General features: G+C 43.6%; 1 protein-coding gene across 3 annotated transcripts; it reads left to right on the forward strand.

Moving 5' to 3' along the window:
* The first annotated feature begins 12 nt into the window (after window positions 1-12).
* CASP2 (caspase 2) lies at window positions 13-19,444 on the forward strand. Of its 3 annotated transcripts, XM_002818588.4 has the most exons (11): window positions 13-301; window positions 3,309-3,459; window positions 4,076-4,243; window positions 4,393-4,474; window positions 5,978-6,072; window positions 6,345-6,521; window positions 11,673-11,801; window positions 11,950-12,040; window positions 15,526-15,675; window positions 16,417-16,526; window positions 16,684-19,444. In XM_002818588.4, the coding sequence occupies exons 1-11, from the start codon at window positions 228-230 to the stop codon at window positions 16,813-16,815; spliced, it is 1,359 nt and encodes a 452-aa protein (XP_002818634.1). In that variant the 5' UTR covers window positions 13-227; the 3' UTR covers window positions 16,816-19,444. The 3 variants fall into 3 exon arrangements, with proteins under 3 accessions (XP_002818634.1, XP_054415915.1, XP_009241623.1); XM_054559940.2 differs by lacking the exons at window positions 16,417-16,526; window positions 16,684-19,444 and adding an exon at window positions 12,126-12,186 and having other exon boundaries at window positions 172-301; window positions 15,526-15,663; XM_009243348.3 differs by lacking the exons at window positions 15,526-15,675; window positions 16,417-16,526; window positions 16,684-19,444 and adding exons at window positions 12,126-12,186; window positions 15,384-15,519 and having other exon boundaries at window positions 172-301.
* Window positions 19,445-20,428: the final 984 nt, after the last annotated feature.

The following is a 20,428-nucleotide window of genomic DNA, read 5'->3' on the forward strand; positions in this document are numbered from 1 at the left end:
CCGAGCACTCCACTTCACCGCATTGGACCGCGCGGCCGCCGCTAGAGCTCTGCGCCTGCGCACGCACCGCGCCGGGGACGGGGTGGCCTGGTGTGTGGGCGCGGCAGGGCGCAGGCGCAGGCGCAGTGTGTGTCCGCGGTTGGCGGGGGGGATGTGGGGGAAGCGACGGCCCCCGGTTTGTTTGGGCTGTGGGCGGTGCGCAGCGCAGAGCCCGGGAAAAGCGGGAAATGGCGGCGCCGACCGCGGGGTCTTGGTCCACCTTCGAGCACAAGGAGCTGATGGCCGCTGACAGGGGACGCAGGTAAGTAGGGAACGGTCTTAGGGCTCCTTAGGGGAGCCCAGGGAAGGGGAGCGTGGCCCCCAGGCGTGCAGCCCTGCAGCCCCCCTCCCCTCGGAGCCCCGGAAAGCAGCCGTGTCCGCGCTTCCTGCCAAGGGTGGGAGGCCCGCCCGAGCCGCCCCGAGCCTGACTCCGCGCAGGGGCCCGCGGGCGGACCTCTTGGCCTTGTCTCTCGTGGGAAAAGACTGCCCCAGCCTCCCTTTGTTCAACCCACGAGGGTTCTAAAGGGGAGGTCTTTGCAGTCCTGCCCGCTCTTGGCTTCTCTTGAAGATTCTTCATCCTTTCCTCTGGCTCTCTTATGAGGGAGACTATAAAAAGACCATACTCTGTCCCCTTAAAAATCGACGAGCCCTTCTGCAGACCTCGGTGCTCTGCCTGATGTGCATTTGATTTGTACTGATTGTATCATGATCTGCATGGCTTTGCATAGAATGACCAGATTTTCAAAGAAGTCAATACAGGGTTTGGAAATTGAGTACTTTTGGCAGAACAAGGGGGTTCCTGTGGCTCCAAGTGTCCATGCCTCTGCCCCGGTCATTCCATTTCATGGCAGTCATCACCCAGGAGAACATTGTAATGCCTCCTGCTCGAGACTGAAGATTAAGGTCTTCGCAAAGGGAACCTGCAGAAGGACACAGAATTAAGACGTAGGAACTCCGTGGTGCCCTTCACCCCTCCTCCCCTTCCAGTTGTGTCCTGAAATTCTAAATAATTGCAAACTTTTATAATGCTCACATTTAAGACTCTCATACTACGGAGTAGAGGAAGGAGCGGGTGTGCAGAGTGGGTGATGCTTCGGATTAAAGAGTTGATTGAAAATTCAAGTCTGGAACTCAAGAGAGTTAAGAGCTATAAGTCAGTAAGTTGCAAGTATGGGTGAGATTGCCTAGGGAAAGGCTCTTTGAAGGGGCGTCCCTAATGGAATATCAATATTAAGGGCAGGCCAAAGGCCCTCTAAAGAAAACAGGAACTGGGTAGGCAGAGAGAAGACTCCCAAAGAATGCTGTCATGGAAACCAGAGGAAGAGAGCGATTTAAGGAGCGAATACTACTGGTAAACTAATGGAAGAAATCTGCTGCACCACTGGTTGGTATCCCAGCTGCAGTGTTATATGTGATCGTTATTACTGCTTTGACGTATTCGAAAGTGATTCATTCTTAAATAGGTTTTTTAATGTGTATAGCTCTTTTTCTTGTAGCCGGTTTTTCCTGAAAGTCTGGGGTAACGGAAATATTACAGTAAAAAGAAGGAAAAATGGAGTTTCAGACTCAGTTTTCCGAACCTCAGATTCATTGGCTGCTTCCAACCCACTTCATCTGTTTTAGGATCCCACCTGCTATCTTAGGTCTCCCAGTTCCTCCAGGACCTTGCTCTTCCCTCTTGTAACTATAAATCTCTCATCCAATAACATCTCCAAGCCAGTGCATCCATTCTATAGATGTGTGGTATTTCACTGATTCTAAGATACACATTTTTTCCCTCCCGTTTTTTTTTTTTTTTTTTTTAGACGGAGTCTGCTCTGTCACCCAGGCTGGAGTGCAGTGGAATGATCTCAGCTCACTGCAACCTCCATCTCCCAGGTTCAAGCGATTCTCCTGCCTCAGCCTCCCGAGTAGCTAGGACTACAGGCATGCAGCACCACACTCGGCTAATTTTTGTATTTTTAGTAGAGACAGGGTTTCACCATGTTGGCCGGGCTGGTCTCAAACTCCTGACCTCAGGTGATCTGCCCACCTTAGCCTCCCAAAGTGCAGGGATTACAGGTATGAGCCACTGTGCCCGGCCTCCCCTCATGTTTTAACACCTTAGAAATCAGGATGCATTTTAGAGTAGGTTTTTAAGTTATAAACGGAAGTTATTGTGTCTTCACTGCTATCAGGTTCCACCCTTCCTGTTGTCACATATTTGGAAAATGTGACTGGGCAGGCTAGAGAACTCTGGATTTATGTAAACTAGGCATGTAGATGACATATATTGGCAATAGGATTATTTTAGTTTATAAGCAGAAGCTGATCTCTTTGCAAGCCTGTAGCAAAATTAGCTGGAGGTGACAGCACATGCCTGTAGTCCCAACTACTTGGGAGGCTGAGGCAGGTGGATCGCTTGAGTCCAGGAGTTCTGGACTATAGTGTGCTATGCCAGTCACGTGTCCACACTAAGTTCAGCATCAGTGTGGTGATGTCCTGGGAGCCAGGGTCCACCAGGTTGCCTAAGGAACCAGCCCAGGTCAAAAACGGAGCAAGTCAAAACTCCTGTGCTGCTCTGTAATGGGATCATACCTGTGAATAGCCACTGCACTCCAGCCTGGGTGGCATAGTGAGACTCTTAAAGTAAATAGATAAATACCTATCCACTATGACTTTCTGTCATACTTTCTGCTTATCCACATCTTAACAGGATTCTGATAATTTCTGGAGCCATTTTGTCACTGAAACTTAAAGTTTTAAAAAACATGTAATTATATGTTTATATCACTAGTGAAAGAGAGTTAGTATCTGCCTCATTTATTTTCTGTTAAAGCCATTGGCTTGAGTTTTTGCCATAGTGTTATTTTAGCCCTCATCCAAGATCATTATAAACTTACATCACTTTCACCAGCTTAGATAATGTGAGATGTTTTCTGAAATAATTCTCTTTATTAAAATTGGTATATCAGAGAAGTATTCCTTCTCATAAATATGTGTGCTTGGGGGTATTATTTTGCTTAAGATAGATATTTCCCTCCCCTAGTCAGACCATTCATCTCAGATGATCTCAGCTGAACATAAACCATAGGAATTAGACATTATTTTCTTATGATCAATGTGTTCCTGCTTAGTGCATCTTTGATTTAACCAGATTCAAGAAATATGCATAATCTTGGTTATTATAAGTCTTAGTCTTTTTGTTCTTCCTATTCATGCCTCTTCCACTCCACTCTTCTGTGTCGAATTGTGACTTGACAGCCTTTCCCTCTACCTTTTATCTGTAGGATATTGGGAGTGTGTGGCATGCATCCTCATCATCAGGAAACTCTAAAAAAGAACCGAGTGGTGCTAGCCAAACAGCTGTTGTTGAGTGAATTGTTAGAACATCTTCTGGAGAAGGACATCATCACCTTGGAAATGAGGGAGCTCATCCAGGTATCTGGAGGCAAAAGAGAAGATAAATTGATCATAGGGCTGGGAATAGAGCATGACAAAATATGGAAAGGATGTCATATCTTTCTTCCTTTTTTTTTTTTTTTTTTTTTTTGAGACAGAGTCTCTGTCTCCCAGGCTGGAGTGCAATGGCGCGATCTTGGCTCACTGCAGCCTCTGCCTCCCAGGTTCAAGTGATTCTCCTGCCTCAGCCTCCCAAGTAGCTGGGACTACAAGCAGGTGCCACCATGCCTGGCTAATTTTTTGTATTTTTAGTAGAGACGGGGTTTCACTGTGTTAGCCAGGATGGTGTCAATCTCCTGACCTCATGATCCACCTGCCTCGGCCTTCCAAAGTGCTGGGATTACAGGTGTGAGCCACCACACCCAGCTGGATATCGTACCTTTCTAAAGAAATGGAAATGCCCTTCTACCATAGAGCATTTGAGAGAAATGATATATAACTCAAGAATAACAGGAAGGACTTCACCCAAACATATACTTTTCCTGTAAAAAGAATTCTTGAGATGGATGAGGCCACTACTAGGAAGCTCATGTGGAGAAGCAGAATTATAGCTAGAGAAGTAAATATGATTTCATGTTTTATTCTTGTGTCTTAGGCCAAAGTAGGCAGTTTCAGCCAGAATGTGGAACTCCTCAACTTGCTGCCTAAGAGGGGTCCCCAAGCTTTTGATGCCTTCTGTGAAGCACTGAGGGAGACCAAGCAAGGCCACCTGGAGGATATGTTGCTCACCACCCTTTCTGGGCTTCAGCATGTACTCCCACCGGTATGAAGCTTTAGTAATATGGGGTGTTGGGAAGAGTTAGTTTGACTGGAAAGGAATTTGTAAGTCAGAGTGAGGGAGACTAGATTTTGTTGTATTTGGATTGGACCACTTCCCTAAGGTCTGTCATCATGAGTTTTGATTTCTTACAGTTGAGCTGTGACTACGACTTGAGTCTCCCTTTTCCGGTGTGTGAGTCCTGTCCCCTTTACAAGAAGCTCCGCCTGTCAACAGGTGAGAATTGATGGACTAAAAGGGGTCCCAGGCCAGGCGCCGTGGCTTACACCTATAATCCCAGCACTTTGGGAGGCCGAGGCGGGTGGATCACCTGAGGTCAGGAGTTCGAGACCAGCCTGGCCAACATGGTGAAACTCCGTCTCTACTAAAAATATAAAAACTAGCTGGGCGTGGTGGTGGGCGCCTGTAATCCCAGCTACTCGGGAAGCTGAGGCAGGAGAATTGCTAGAACCCAGGAGATGGAGATTGCAGTGAGCCAACACGGTGCCACCGCACTCCAGCCTTGGCGACGGAGTGATACTCAGTCTCAAAAAATAAAATAAAAAGGAGGGGGGTGTCCCAGATTGACTTCCCCTTTCTTGTCTGGTATCTGGCTTTGTCCTAACATGAGCCTTTTTTTTTTTTTTTTTTTTTTAAGAAATAGGGTCTTGTTCTGTCACCCAGGCTGGAATGCAGTGACACCATCATAGCTCACTGCAGCCTTGAACTCCTGGGTTGAAGGGCTCCTCCTGCCTCAGCCTCCCAAGTACCTGGGATTACAGGTACATGCCATCACACCTAGCTCATTTTTAAATTTTTTGTAGAGAAGGAGTCTCACTTTGTTACCCAGGCTGGTGTCAAACTTCTGGCCTCAAGTGATCCTTCCGCCTAGGCCTCCCAAAGTGCTGGGACTATAGGCGTAAGCCACCATGCCCAGCTGAGACATAGTTTATATTGGGAACAGTTGTCAGTGAATTTATTAAGGGCTAGTAGGACAGTTTAGGCAGGAGTTTGTGTTTTTTTTTTTTTTTTCTTGTTGTGACGGACGGAGTCTTGCTGTGTCGCCCAGGCTGGAGTGCAATGGCCCGATCTCGGCTCACTGCAAACTCTGCCTCCTGGGTTCAAGCGATTCTCCTGCCTCAGCCTCCTGAGTAGCTGGGATTACAGGTGCGTGCCACCATGCCCAGCTAATTTTTTGTGTTTTTAGTAAGAGACGGGGTTTCACCATCTCCTGACCTCGTGATCTGCCTGCCTTGGTCTCCCAAAGTGTTGGGATTACAGGCATGAGTCACCGCGCCCGGCCCAGGCAGGGTGTTATTAATAGTTGGTCCATTTCCCTTCCACCCCAGATAACAGTTTTTATGATAATTGGCCCTTTGAGTAGCTTGGATGGGCAGGAAGTTCATGCTCAATTGGCCTCTAAAAAGCTGAATGAGAAAAGACTACATTTGGGGCCACCAGCCTGCTGATGGAGCAGCCTAGTGATTGGAACGAGGCTTTTATCAGCTAGCCCATTCAGTCATTCAGCCAGTTGAGCATCTGCTACATGCAGGCTATGTGCAGAGAATCCTTTAGTGAGCTAAAACTAAGAGTCTCTGCCCTCATGAAGCTTACAGGTTTGGGGAGTGAGTGAGACCAATATCACAAGCCAGTTGCAAGAGATGTCTGAAGTTACAATGACATATTAAGATTGATGGTTAAGTTATATACTAGTTTTTTGGTTTTCTGTCTATACCACAGATACTGTGGAACACTCCCTAGACAATAAAGATGGTCCTGTCTGCCTTCAGGTGAAGCCTTGCACTCCTGAATTTTATCAAACACACTTCCAGCTGGTGAGTTTTTGCATAATGACAAGAGGAAGAGAGTTGGGAAATTAGACACCCTTCCTGGGAGCCTGAACTTAGTTTGCGTGTACATTTCCTTTCTGCCTTATTAGTCAGAAAGTTGTTACTGGTTAAATGCCTTCTGTGAGCATTTGTCTATTTTTACCTGCTGGGGGTTAAGAAGAAAAATACAATGTCTTTGTTTTCTTGAAATGTCTAATCTAGCCGAAGAATCATCTGTTATCAAGACGTTCATGGTCTAACTGGCGTCTCCTCCACAGGCGTATAGGTTGCAGTCTCGGCCTCGTGGCCTAGCACTGGTGTTGAGCAATGTGCACTTCACTGGAGAGAAAGAACTGGAATTTCGCTCTGGAGGGGATGTGGACCACAGTACTCTAGTCACCCTCTTCAAGCTTTTGGACTATGACGTCCATGTTTTGTGTGACCAGACTGCACAGGTACCTGAGGCGGGAAAAATTGACATGTAAATTAGAGGACTGAACAACACTTTGGGACCAGAGACATCTTTTGCTCTTGTGCCTGCTGGGATATGTCTTAAAAGTTGGTTTACTCTACTTACATTTTTACTCACTCTGTTCTGCCTCTCACCTTGCAATCTAGTAAGAAAGAATTAGGGCCCGCCAGCCATTTTAGTGTTGACATCTCAGGTTGTGGTTTCATAAAGTAATAATAGTCCGCGGTTGGGTTCTCACTTTTTTTTTTTTTTTGTAAGACGGAGTCTGGCTCTGTCACCCAGGCTAGAGTGCAATGGCGCAATCTCGGCTCACTGCAACCTCTGACTCCCAGGTTTAAGTGATTCTCCTGCCTCAGCTTCCTGAGTAGCTGCAACTGCAGGCGCACACCACCATACCTGGCTAATTGTTGTATTTTTAATAGAGACGGGGTTTTGCCACGTTGGCCAGGCTGGTCTCAAACTCCTGACCTCAGGTGATCCATCCCCCTCAGCCTCCCAAAGTGCTGGGATTATAGGCATGAGCTATGGCACCTGGCTGGGAAAGTATTAACATTTGTGTAATCACCAGTCATATCATAGGGTAGATTGTTTGTGGACTAGATTTCTAGAAATTGTAAACATTTTCATTATGGCCTGTTCGTCATTAACCTCAGTTACTGTACTGCACAACTGACTTTGTGACCTTTAGGGTTTCTATTTTGCAATCAATAATGGCCCATTTGTAGATTCATATTCACTCTTTATTTTGATTCCAGAATAGTAGAACTTTCTTAAACTTGCTTTGAGGTTGTCAGTGGTGAAATTAAAATTTCTAGGAGATTCACTTTGATCTGTTGGGATAGAGGATCTTTGTTTTCCATTCAGCATTGTCTGTAGTCTTCATTTCTCTTTCTTAGCTGCCCTCCTTCTGTGAGAGTAATTATGTATTTACTATATTTTTGGCAAGGCCAGTTTCATCCACAGGTACCTGGGTGTTGTCCTTTACATGCTGTTTTTGCCAGCTTCCCCATTGTAGCATATGCAATGTAGTTAAATCCACCCTTGCTTCAAAGCCACGGCAGGAACAGCTGCTTCAGTCATCAAGTATTCAGGTAGTTTATATGCTTTCCTGAGAAGTCTGTTGGGCATAAAGGGACAAAGGGCAGGATACCAGCCATAATTCCTACAGAAGGTCACTTAACAAAATGTGCACTGTGTGTGTTTTCTTAGAGGTTTTGGTCTAGCCATTTCTTTTACTAGAAATCTATTATGTCATGGTTTTTCAAGTTATATGCAGCTGATAAAGGATCTTACATGTCTAATAGTTAAAGATACGATACTGAGTTACTAAGTCAGCTATATACTGCTGTTTTCTCAAAGACCGTCAGATTTGGTGAGTTTATGAGCTCACTTCATAAATAACATTTCCATTTATGGTAAGCCTGATGCATATTCAGTGACCTATTGGATTCTAATTCTTTGGTTGAATTGCTCTGTAACTGGAATTTCAGTAGAGTGGAACTTCAAGCACCTTATATGGGGGACTATGTGAGCTGCCACAGATTTTAAAGATCAGATGGGGAGTTTTGACATCAGCATAAAAGGAAGTGTGTCCTCTTATATTCCTAACGACCAAACAAGATTAGAGAAAAAATCTTCTGTCATAGCTAAGAAGAAGAAGCGCCTAGGTAGATATGATCAGAAAGATAAATGGAGGAGGCAAAACTTAAGCTGACCTTGAAGGATAGAAGTTACTGAAGCCACCCTAGGCAGGGAGAACAGTGTGTGGACAAGAAATGCGTGTGTTATAAACCAGGTAGTTGCAATGGGTGTCATAATTTGGTGCACTGGGCATCTGCACAGAATGCTCTCTTCCTGGTGGGATCTCCCTAGAGACTCAACTCGTTTATCGTATAGCTATTCGGCAAGCAAAGAAACAGAACCAAAAAAAAAAAAGATCCTCTTTTCTTTTCCTTATCAAATCTTTTTTACTTGAGAGAGGAATTCCATTTAAAAACAGGAAATAGTATAATTAGTCTTTAGAGACTCCTCTTCCCCTGATAGTGCTGCAGTGAACATTGGTATTCTCACTGCCCAAATGTTTTCACTTTTCTCTTTGTTATCAAATTTTTATTGCATCTACTTCATGAGGTTACTAGTTCTAGAATTATGATTTACCGTATGTTAGGAAACGAGGTGCTCTTCAGAGTGGAAATTGCCTTTTACCATGTGGTATTGTTTTTTTAGCTTACATTTGGGTCACAAATTGCTTTGAAAATGTAGGGACAAGCTATGGGTTATCCCTGGAAAATGCAGCTGCCCATATAATTTAGCATATAATTTCAGAGGGTTCACAAGTTACTCTCTTCACATGTCCCCCAACCCCTAGCCAAAAATACACTTAGGAGTTAAGAACCCTGCTATTTATAGAAGTACTGTAATTTTATCAAAAACAAATCTGCAGATCCTATTTTAAGCTATGCTACTTGTGGAAAAATTCCTCCAAATGTCTAATCCCCATTTATTGAATGGTTTAGTCTTACTAAGTTTGGTTACAAGGTGCGTGTATTGTTTTTTTGGACATTGTTTTCTATTTACTGACCTAATCTCACTAAATTCAAAATGCTTGTGATTCAGTGTCCACGTATATAATTTTTGTTTTCTTTTTTTTTTTTTTTTTTTTTTTTTTTTTTTTTTTTTTGAGATGGAGTTTCACTTTTGTTGCCCAGGCTAGAGTGCAATGGTGTGACCTGGGCTCATTGCAACCTCTGCCTCCCGGGTTCAAGCAATTCTCCCGTCTCAGCCTCCTGAGTAACTGGGATTACAGGCACATGCCACCACGCCTGGCTAATTTTTGTATTTTTAGTAGAGACAGGGTTTCATCCCATTGGTCAGGCTGGTCTCGAACTCCTGACCTCAGGTGATCCACCCGCCTCGGCCTCCCAAAGTGCTGGGATTACAGGCGTGAGCCATGGTGCCCGGCCTTTGTTTTCTTCTTTGAGCAAAATTAACTTCTTTAACTATTAAATGTTGAATTCTATTAGCGTCAGCTCCAGAGGAACATTCACACTTACGTATTCTCTTGAAATTATATATTCTTGAAAGAATTTTTTGATTATCTGTCATTACCTTAAGATTTCTATTATTGTGGTTGGCTTCTACTTAGAAAATACACATAGTTTTCAACAACACCAGTCTCTTTATTTCTAGTTATATTGTAGACTTTCAAATATTTTATGTAATTGCATCTCACTTATCTACAAACAGAAGTATTCTGAACAGATAAATTAGTAGCTCTCAAACTTTAACATATCACAGTCTTCTGGAGGGCTTGTTAAAACACATTTTGCTGGAGCCCAAGATTTCACGTTTCTTCCAAGTTTCTGGGTGATGCTGCTGTTGCTGCTTTAGGGACCACACTTTGAGAACTACTGCAATATGTTATATTATAGAAGTGTGCTTTTTATTTTGACAGTGTGTGTGATTAAATATATGTGTGTTTTAACTCTTCACCCAGATAACTTACTTATTTTCATACATTTTATTCAAGTTTATAATAAAATGAACTTGTTTTCTCTCTGCCCATCTCAGAAGACCCAGACATCGTGAATTATAGAGGGAGGCATAGGTTTAAACATGTGTGCCTGATTATTATGTTCTTTAGTTACACAGTATAACTTTCTGATGGATGGACCAAATGCTTAAGGTAGTGCTCTTCATGTATCGCAACTTAGTGCAAGATAAACAAGATTCTCCAGGCATGGTGGCACATGCCTGTGGTCCCAGCTACTCTAGAGGCTGAGGCAAGAAGATTCCTTGAGCCCAGGAGTGCTAGGCTGTAGTGTGCTAATGCTGATCAGGTGTCCAAACTAAGTTCATCATCAATATGGTAACCTCCTGGGAGTGGGGGACCACCAGGTTGCCTAAGGAGGGGTGTACCAGCCCAGGTTAGAAATGGAGCAGGTGAAAACTCCTGTGCTGATCAGTAGTGATCTTGCACCTGGGAATAGTCACTCAAGCATGGGCAACATAGCGAGATACTGTCTTTAAAAAAAAAAGATAAACAGGGAAAGAGTTCTTAAGTTGGACTACAACATTGACCAGTAATAGATTTCTTTGAGAAAAATACTCTTTAATAGACGTGCACATTGTAATAACGGCACATTTTTTGCAATGTGTCCCAGACACAGTGATCGGGTTTTGTTTTTGTTTTTGAGACAGCGTCTCTCTCTGTCACCCAGGCTACAGTGCAGTGGTGCAGTCACAGCTCACTGCAGCCTCAACTTCCTAGGCTCAAGCGATCCCTCCACCGTAGCCTTTAGAGTAACTGGGACTATAAGCATGTACCACCATGCCTGGCTAATTTCTTTTTTAAAAGATGGAGTCTTGCTAGGTTGCCCAGGCCAAGTCCTTTGTCATAATATCTCATTTTTATCTTCACAAACTTAGAGAAAATATCCTCGTAATTTTTTTTTATAAAGTGAAAATTGGGGTATCAAGGGTCTGAATAAGTTGTTCCAACTCATGAAGCCAAGGTTCAAACCTAGATTAATCTGAACCCGGGGCCTGTGTATGTAATTACTGCCCTGTACGGAATCCTCCTTCATAGCGCGCTCTTTCTGAAACAAAGCATTTTATACAGACATCGTCACTGTCTCTTAGATGCTTAGAATCTTAGAAGACAACATACAAGTATTGCTGTTCTCTACTAACATGATGCTGTCACAGAACAGTTTATTTTCTTGTAGCTGAATGTGCATGTTACTTATTCATAGCTACACTTTGAGTCACCCTTGTGCCATTTATATACAAGGGCAGTTGCTCTAATGAAGGATCTGGTTATGAACAGGGAATTAATCAGAGTTGACCAGCTCATGATTAGCTTCTTTAGTAACTTTCTTTAATCCAGGAGCTCTTTGCCTATCTCAGTGAGTCTGAATCCATATTCAGAATATTGTGTCTGAACTCATATGCATTTTTCTGGTGAGTCCATAGCTTTCTTTAGTCTCTCAAAAGGTCTCTTTATCATTGACCACAGGAATATACAGAAAGCGTTTTATCTTCTAATAGCTTAGGGTTTCAAAAAGAAACCAAACTTTGATGCTTATATTGGTGCTGACCTTAGTGCACAACACTAAACATTCCTTTCTTTTAGGAAATGCAAGAGAAACTCCAGAATTTTGCACAGTTACCAGCACACCGAGTCACGGACTCCTGCATCGTGGCACTCCTCTCGCATGGTGTGGAGGGCGCCATCTATGGTGTGGATGGGAAACTGCTCCAGGTGCGGATACCCTGGTGGAAGCCAACTGTTGAAACCAGGCTGCTTTACCTCCTGTCTGCTGTCTGTCGAGTGATGGCTACTATTGCATGTGTAGGACTTAGGAGGCCCCGCCGAATGCTTAACCTCCCTTCTTCCTTCTTTCTGGCAGCTACAAGAGGTTTTTCAGCTCTTTGACAACGCCAACTGCCCAAGCCTACAGAACAAACCGAAAATGTTCTTCATCCAGGCCTGCCGTGGAGGTGAGTGCCCTGGCAGACCAGCACCTGGGTGGTGGCTCCTGGGCAGCTTCCCACCAGCTCTCACTTTCCTGTTTGCTCCTCTCAGGTGCTATTGGATCCCTTGGGCACCTCCTTCTGTTCACTGCTGCCACCGCCTCTCTTGCTCTGTAAGTGTCTCCCAATGCATGGGGTGTGCTGGGACTTGGGCAGCCCATGGCTCTCAGGCTGGTCAGCTCTCCGTGCACCACCATATCCTGTTCTCAGGTCTCTTTTATCAGTGTCTTTGCCTTCCTTTCTGAGAACTCTTACTCTTTTCTGTGCTTCATTAACGCTGGTGCCCTTTTTTTGGTTACTCATTCCATTTATGGATTTTTGATCTGTCTTTTTCCTGTCCTTCTTATTTTATCTCCTTTCTTTCACTCTTTCTCCTTTTCACTTGTTCCACATACTTCCCTGTTTACCTACACTTCCTCGCTTGCCTCCTTTCTTACCATTCGTGGGTCATGCAGGATAGCAGAACAGAATCCGTGTGGGCCTTTGACTCTTCCTTTTCCGTGAGCTGCTGCTGCCCCTCTTTCTCTCATGCAGTCTGTTTTACTCCTTTAAGAGCCAGGACTGCAGGACGAGGATTAAAAGGACACATAGGCATGCTTCTCATCCTGGAGGAAAATAATAGTAATTAAGAGCCCTAACTTTGGAGTCAAATTCTGACTTCACCATTTACTAGCAATGTGAAGTTAAGTTAAATGGCATCCCTCCATCTCAGTTTCCTCAATATAAAATGAAAATAGTCCTTGTACCTACTTCATAAGGTGCTTGTGATGGTTAAATGAGATTATGCATTTAAGGGCTTACACAGGTCAGTACCTGGCGCACAGCACATCCACAAAATATGCCAGCTATAACTCCTAAAACACGATCAGTGTCATAAAGGGCTTATAGTTTGCTTTAAAGGTCACTTTGTCCAAACATTCAAATAATTACTGTTTTAATCTCTCGTGTGGCCAAATGTAAATAGCTAATATTATTGTCATCCTGATCTAATATTACCGCAGAATATAGTCTGCTGAGGTCCTGCGATATGACTCAGACTATGGCGGTTACTACCACAAAAGCAGGAAGAAATGCAGCCTCTCTAAGGAGCAGACCAGTTACTCAGGAAAATAAAGTAAATATACATGAAGTAGCTTAAGACTAGTTCACAGGCCTCATGTAAGCAAAGGTGAAATTAGCAAGGTACAAACTGTACTTAGGAAGGAGTATGCAGTAAGAGTAGATCATTTTAAGTGCGAGTAGTTTAAAGAGATTTTGTGGATAGGATAAGGCTTAATTTGTACCCAGAGTAATTTGATTTACATAGTTATAGAGTAGTATCTGTCGTGGGAAAGAAACAATACAACATGATAAGCACACTAAGATTCAGAGGGCATGTTGTATCTCCCCTCCTCCCAAACAAATGCTCGGATCTGATTTTAAAACAGCATCTGTGTGAGTATGTGAGATGTAGCTGGTCACAATGAAGTGGGTTCACCTCATTACAAACCTTTAGTCATAACTGAGATTTTGGACAGCTGCAGGTAAAAGTAAGGAACAGTTGGGAGCTTAAGTAAGAAATAATGTGATGAACTGTTTTTCCAGCAAGGTTGCCATGGAGGGGGCTGCACTAAGGAAAGAGGTTATGGGTCAGGAACTTCGCTTTTCATTCCCTGCTCTATCCCCAGGCCCAGGGCACTGCCTGATGCAGGTAGCACTTATAAATGTTGAATGAATGGATGAAAATTAATCTGCCTGAAAAACTGTAGGTATTGTGTAAAAAACAAATATGAGGATATTGTGACAAAAGAACCAATGGCATTTATTGATTGATGGATCTGTGATGTAAAGGTGAGAGAGGCATTCTCCTTTCTCTTTAGCTTGGCCTGTTTCCTTTAGGCGTCTTTACTAACAAAACGACAGTTAAATTGTGATTTTCTCCTCCTATATCCAGGGATTTAATACACTATTGGATCTGGATAAGCAGTAATTGCTCTTTTCTGGAGTAATCTGAATCTTTTGTTCTGTCTCTCTGACTTTTCTGAAATTCAGTCCTTCAAGGAATGACCAGTAGCCAATTGTTCCGTTGAAAATTTGAGTTCACCTGTCTTCCTGCTGTATTTGGTTAATATAATTAATGTCTAGAAAAAGCTCCACCCCCCTGCCCCAGTCAGCTTCTAAACTGGAGTGTAAGCTCCATGACGGCAGGAATTTCCTCTTCACTCTATCCCTAGGCCTTAAAGTAAGACAGTGCCCAACACATGGCAGTTGCTTGACACATTTTTATTAAATCTGTGCTTTGGTCCTTTTCCCCCCAATTCTTGAAGCTTCCCTTCTTTCCTAGGCTCCCTTGATGTTGCATGGATCAGGAAGTACTGTAAAAGAGCATACTGTTACTTTTGATGTGTTGACCTGAGAGTCCTCCCCATCTGTCTTTCCTACTGACAGCACCCCTGCCCACACCCAAAATAAAACAACATCATCAAAAATAAGAGTCTGTCTTGGGATACATAAGGCTTGTATCAAGAGCAAGGATCTGCTCAGGGTATGTTGAGAAATTACTGCTAAAATTGAATAAGGATGATCTTTTTAAATTTTCTGGGAGAAAATAGTCAAATTCTCCCCATTTTAAGTTTTTCCTCTTAAAATTTTAATAAGGCCAGGTGCAGTGACTCATGCCTATAATCCCAACGCTTTGGGAGGCCAAAGCAGAAGGATCACTTGAGGCCAGGAGTTCAAGACAAGCCTGGTCAACGTAGCAAGACCCCATCTCTATTTAAAAAAAAAGAAAAAAAAAAGATTTAAAAAGTTATTTTAAAAAATAAATTAAAAAATTTTTTTCTTAAATCTTGGATGCTTGCTCTAATTTATCTTATGAAATTAATAAACATAGTGCTTCGAAGATATCAAAACCACCTTGGAAACAACTGATCATACTTAGTTTTATTATTTTTTGGATACATAGTTCGAGGTTGTGATTTTTATATAGCATACATATGGTAACCGTATTTGTTGTTTATTACCTTGTTTTTTCTTGTTTATGTAATCAAATATATCAGTGTTTTATTATGTATTGCAGTAAAAAGCACTGTGACTCCCAGGCATATTGTTAATTGAACAAGTGAGTTTTGGACTTAGATGATTTTGATTTTCAGTTCCATTTACAAGGAGTATTTGATTTGGCATTTTCCCTGTCTTATACAGAGTGGGAACTGCTCCAACCACATAGATGTGCATGTGCTTGAGTGTGGTGCCCGGTGTGTATGAGGCATCCCCTGAGGAACAGATGCATGCTGAGAGAGTAATAATTTTTTTTTTTTTTTTTTTTTAGTTTATCAGCCATAGGTTGGAGGCAGCAACTGGAAATGGCTCTTCCCCTTCAAGGTTGTAGGGAACGTGGGCTTGCCTGTGACAGGCCCAAGAGAGAGAGGAAGAAGTAACATCATTGTCCATTCTGTCTGCCTTTGTTACAGATGAGACTGATCGTGGAGTTGACCAACAAGATGGAAAGAACCACGCAGGATCCCCTGGGTGCGAGGAGAGTGATGCCGGTAAAGAAAAGTTGCCGAAGATGAGACTGCCCACGCGCTCAGACATGATATGCGGCTATGCCTGCCTCAAAGGTACTTTGAGTTCCAAAAGAGTTGAGTCATACCTCATTTTGTTGCACTTTGCTTTATTGTGCTTTACAGGTACAGGTTGAGTATCCCCTATCTGAAGTGTTGGGACCAAAAGTGTTTCAGATTTTGGATTTTTTTGTTTTTTTGGATTTTGGAATATTTGCGTTATACTTACTAGTTGAGTGTCCCGTATCCAAATATTCTAAATTTAAAACGCTCCAGTGAGCACCTTCTTTGAGCATCGTATTGGCACTTGGAAAGTTTCAGATTTTGAAGCATTTTAGATTTTTGGATTTGGGATGTTCAGCTGCTTTTTACAAATTGAAGGTTTGTGGCAATCCTTTGAGCATCTGTCAGCACCATTTTTCTATTGGCATGCCTCTGTTAGCATTTTTCAGCAATAAAGTATGTTTTAATTACAGCATATGCATGTCTTAGACATAATGTTGTTGCACACTTAATAGACTGTAGGATAGTAACCATAACTTCCATATACACTGGGAGACCTGAAAATTTGTATGACTTGCTTTATTGCCATATTCACTTTCTTAAGCTGGTCTGGAAACAGACCTATGGTATCTCCAAAGTATGCCAATAATCCAAAAGAGTGTACCCTCCTAGACTTGGATTCTTCATGCTGGGTTCTCTGACTGGGGAGGGTGCAGGTGCCATGGCCGATCCTAGTTTGGGAAGTCCAGCTGTGTGATGGCATTCACACTGTGATTAATGCCCTTTTGGTTGCAGGGACTGCTGCCATGCGGAACACCAAACGAGGTTCCTGGTACATCGAGGCTCTTGCTCAAGTGTTCTCTGAGCGGGCTTGTGATATGCACGTGGCCGACATGCTGGTTAAGGTGAGCCAGCAGGCTCCGTGACCCCTGTGCGTCTCCACAGTGCTCAACTTTCCTCCATCCTTGAATGCTCTTTCATAGTCTGTCTCCCCTTTCTGTTGTGCTGCTGTCCTGACGCCCAAGATTCTCAGACTTGGGCCTATTGGTTCTGCCCCTCCAGGTGAACGCACTTATCAAGGATCGGGAAGGTTATGCTCCTGGCACAGAGTTCCACCGGTGCAAGGAGATGTCTGAATACTGCAGCACTCTGTGCCGCCACCTCTACCTGTTCCCAGGACACCCTCCCACATGATGTCACCTCCCCATCATCCACGCCTAGTGGAAGTCACTGGACCACAGGAGGTGTGATAGAGCCTTTGATCTTCAGGATGCACGGTTTCTGTTCTGCCCCCTCAGGGATGTGGGAATCTCCCAGACTTGTTTCCTGTGTCCATCATCTCTGCCTTTGAGTGTGGGACTCCAGGCCAGCTCCTCTTCTGTGAAGCCCTCTGCCTGTAGAGCCAGCCTTGGTTGGACCTGTTGCCAGGAATGTTTCAGCTGCAGTTGAAGAGCCTGACAAGTGAAGTTGTAAACACAGTGTGGTTATGGGGAGAGGGCATATAAGTTCCCCATATTTGTGTTCAGTTCCAGCTTTTGTAGATGGCATGTTAGTAATTGCTTTTATTACATTAGTTAAGATGTCTGAGAGACCGTCTCCTATCTTTTATTTCATTCATATCTTCTGCCCTTTTTATCCTAGAGTGAGAGTTTGGAAGATGTCCAGATTTAATGTAGACATTATCTTTTGGCTCTGAAGAGGCAAACATGACTGGAGACACACCTTGCTGCAGTGTCCAGAAGCGGCCTGTGCGTTCCCTTCAGTACTGCAGGGCCACCCAGTGGAAGGACACTCTTGGCTCGTTTGGGCTCAAGGCACCGCAGCCTGTCAGCCAACGTTGCCTTGCATTTGTACCTTATTGATCTTTGCCCATGGAAGTCTCAAAGATCTTTCATTGGTTGTTTCTCTGAGCTTTGTTACTGAAATGAGCCTCGTGGGGAGCATCAGAGAAGGCCAGGAAGAATGGTGTGTTTCCCTAGACTCTGTAACCACCTCTCTATCTGTTTCCTTCCTGAGAAATGTCCATCTCTCTCCCTTACTATTCCCACTTTCATTCAGTCAACCTGCACTTCATATCTAGATTTCTAGAAAAGCTTCCTAGCTATCTCCCTGCTTCGTATCTCTCCCCTCTTTACCTTCATTTCATCCTGTTGGCTGCTGCCACCAAATCTGTCTAGAATCCTGCTTTACTGGATCATGTAAACGCTCAAAGATGTAATGTAGTTCTTTGTTCCTGCTTTCTGCTTCAGTATTAAACTCTCCTTTGATATTATGTGGCCTTTATTTCAGTGCCATACATGTTATTTTTTTCAACCTAGAAACCTTTATCCCTGCTTATCTGAAACTTCCCAACTTCCCTGTTCTTCAAGACTTTTTGTTTTGTTTTGTTTTTTTTGAGGTGGAGTCTCGCCCTGTTGCCCAGGCTGGAGTGCAGTGGCGCTATCACGGCTCACTACAACCCCTGCCTCCCAGGTTCACGCCATTCTCCTGCCTCAGCGTCCCGAGTAGCTGGGACTACAGGCGCCCACCACCGTGCCCCACTAGTTTTTTGTATTTTTAGTAGAGACAGGGTTTCACCCGTTAGCCAGGATGGTCTTGATCTCCTGACCTCATGATCCACCCACCTCAGCCTCCCAAAGTGTTGGGATTACAGGCGTGAGCCACTGTGCCCGGCCAAGACCTTTTTTTTAAAAAAAAAAAACTTCCATTCTTTCTTCCTCCAGTCTGTTCTCCACATAACAGAGTAGTTTTGGTTTTTAATTTTTTTTTTTTTTTTTTGGTTGTTTGGTGTTTTTTGTTTTTTAAGGTGAGTTCTCACTATGTTTCTCAGACTGGTCTTGAACTCTTGGCCTCACGCCATCTTCCCACCTCAGCCTCTCAAATAGCTGGGCCTACAGGCATGAGCCACCACACCTGGCCAGGTTTTGGTTGTTTAAATATAAATCTGATCACCCCCCTGTTTAGAACCCTTCTGCTTTCTATTACCCCTCATTTAAAATTTAAACTCTTCACCTTGGTTTATGAGAACTGGTTCTTGCCTTCCTCTTGAACCTCATTAAATGGTGATTTCTTGCTAAGCTCCAGCTCGAGTGGTCTCCTCTCAGCTTCTAATTTTGTGCTGTTTCCTGCCCTCTTCCTGGGCCTTCTCAGCTCTCCACCCCCACCACTCTTGACTCAGGTGGTGTCCTTATTCCTCAAGTCTTGACCATTCCCGGGCCCTTCAGTCCCTGAGCAGTCTACTTCTGTGTCTGTCACCACATCTTGTCTTTTCCCCTCATTGCATTTATTGCAGTTTATATGTATGCTACTCTTACTTGTTCATTTCTGTCTCCCCTGCCAGGCTGTAAATGAGGGCAGAAACCTTGTTTGTTTTATTCACCATCGTGTACCAAGTGCTTGGCACATAATGGGTCTTCAGTAAATGTTTGTTGAATAAAAGAGGGAAGAAGGCAAGCCAACCTTAGCTGCAATCCTACCTTTTGATAAAATGTTCCTTTTGACAGTATACACGGATTATTATTTGTACTTTGTTTTTCCATGTGTTTTGCTTTTATCCACTGGCATTTTTAGCTCCTTGAAGACATATCATGTGTGAGATAACTTCCTTCACATCTCCCATGGTCCCTAGCAAAATGCTAGGCCTGTAGTAGTCAAGGTGCTCAATAAATACTTGTTCTGTGAGCTGGGTGGTTTGAAGCCTTGCTGCCAAGTCCTGCCTTTGGGTTGACACAGTATGGAAGTATTTGAGAGCGAGAATCTTTCCACTCCCACTGCCAGGATTTTGTATTGCCATCAGGTGCCAAATAAATGCTCGTATTTATTACTGATGTGTGCTCAATATGTTTCTGTAGATACTCAGTCCTCTGAAGCCCACAGATTTCGTTTCCTTAGCCCCTTACACTGCAGCATTCCTCACCACCTCACAAGGCATATCCAGACCTGAAAACCCCTTCTTATTTTGCTGCTGTGATCCTGTAAATATATGCAGGTGTGGGCCCATCTCAGTTTGCGTAGTCCTGGGATTTCTCACAGATGAAATGGAAGTCATTAGCAAACAGTGCCGGTTCTTGATTATTTAGACTATGAGATGTAGGCTGCCATAACAGATTGGGCTGGAATAGAAGGATGGGAGAGTGAAGATAGTAAAATTCCATTTCTTACCTGGTTGCATTTAAGGTCTTCTAGAGTGGGCATAGATTGTAAGAGAATTCTAGTGCAGCATAGAAGAGATCAAAGCAATGGATTTGTGTAAGTTGATATTTGGGGGGTGCATTGTATCTAAAGGATGTGCCTGAGAGGTAAGTGCAGGTGCAGATGGGCCATGGAATTTGGCAAGAGATGGAATGTTCTGTAGGAACTTTCTACAGAAGTTTTCACAGGAAACAAAATTTTTTTTTAAATACGGGGTTTCATCATGTTGGCCAGGCTGGTCTGTAACTCCTGGCCTCAAGGGATCAGCCCGCTTTGGCCTCCCAAAGTGCTAGGATTATAGGTATGAGCCACCTATAACAAACCAGAAACAAAACTTTTTTGTTTGGTAGGAAACAGCTGTGGGAGCTGGAAACATTGTTGAGTCATACAGAGAAGGGTATGGCTGTCTAGGAAGAGCAGAAGGGGATTGAGGTGAGCTGAAGCACCTCGGCAGACAGAGCAGAATTTGGTACAGAACATGAGACAAAAGGGCATGAAAAAGACTGAAACTGATTGGTTGTACTGCAAGAAAAACAACTATGGGATAGCCTCAAGGGAAGGATATAAAATCTAGGACAGGTGAAGAAATTATGGAAACAGTGAAAGTAAGATAAAT

This window comes from Pongo abelii, chromosome 6 (genome assembly GCF_028885655.2).
Source record: "Pongo abelii isolate AG06213 chromosome 6, NHGRI_mPonAbe1-v2.0_pri, whole genome shotgun sequence".
Lineage (NCBI taxonomy): Eukaryota > Metazoa > Chordata > Mammalia > Primates > Hominidae > Pongo > Pongo abelii.

Bases quoted from the DNA above. Each gene is read 5' to 3' on its own strand.
- CASP2 (XM_002818588.4), top strand. From the start codon at position 228: ATGGCGGCGCCGACCGCGGGGTCTTGGTCCACCTTCGAGCACAAGGAG. The intron at 302-3,308 runs GTAAGTAGGGAA...TTTTATCTGTAG, and splicing joins GCCGCTGACAGGGGACGCAG to GATATTGGGAGTGTGTGGCA. The intron at 6,522-11,672 runs GTACCTGAGGCG...CCTTTCTTTTAG, and splicing joins TGTGTGACCAGACTGCACAG to GAAATGCAAGAGAAACTCCA.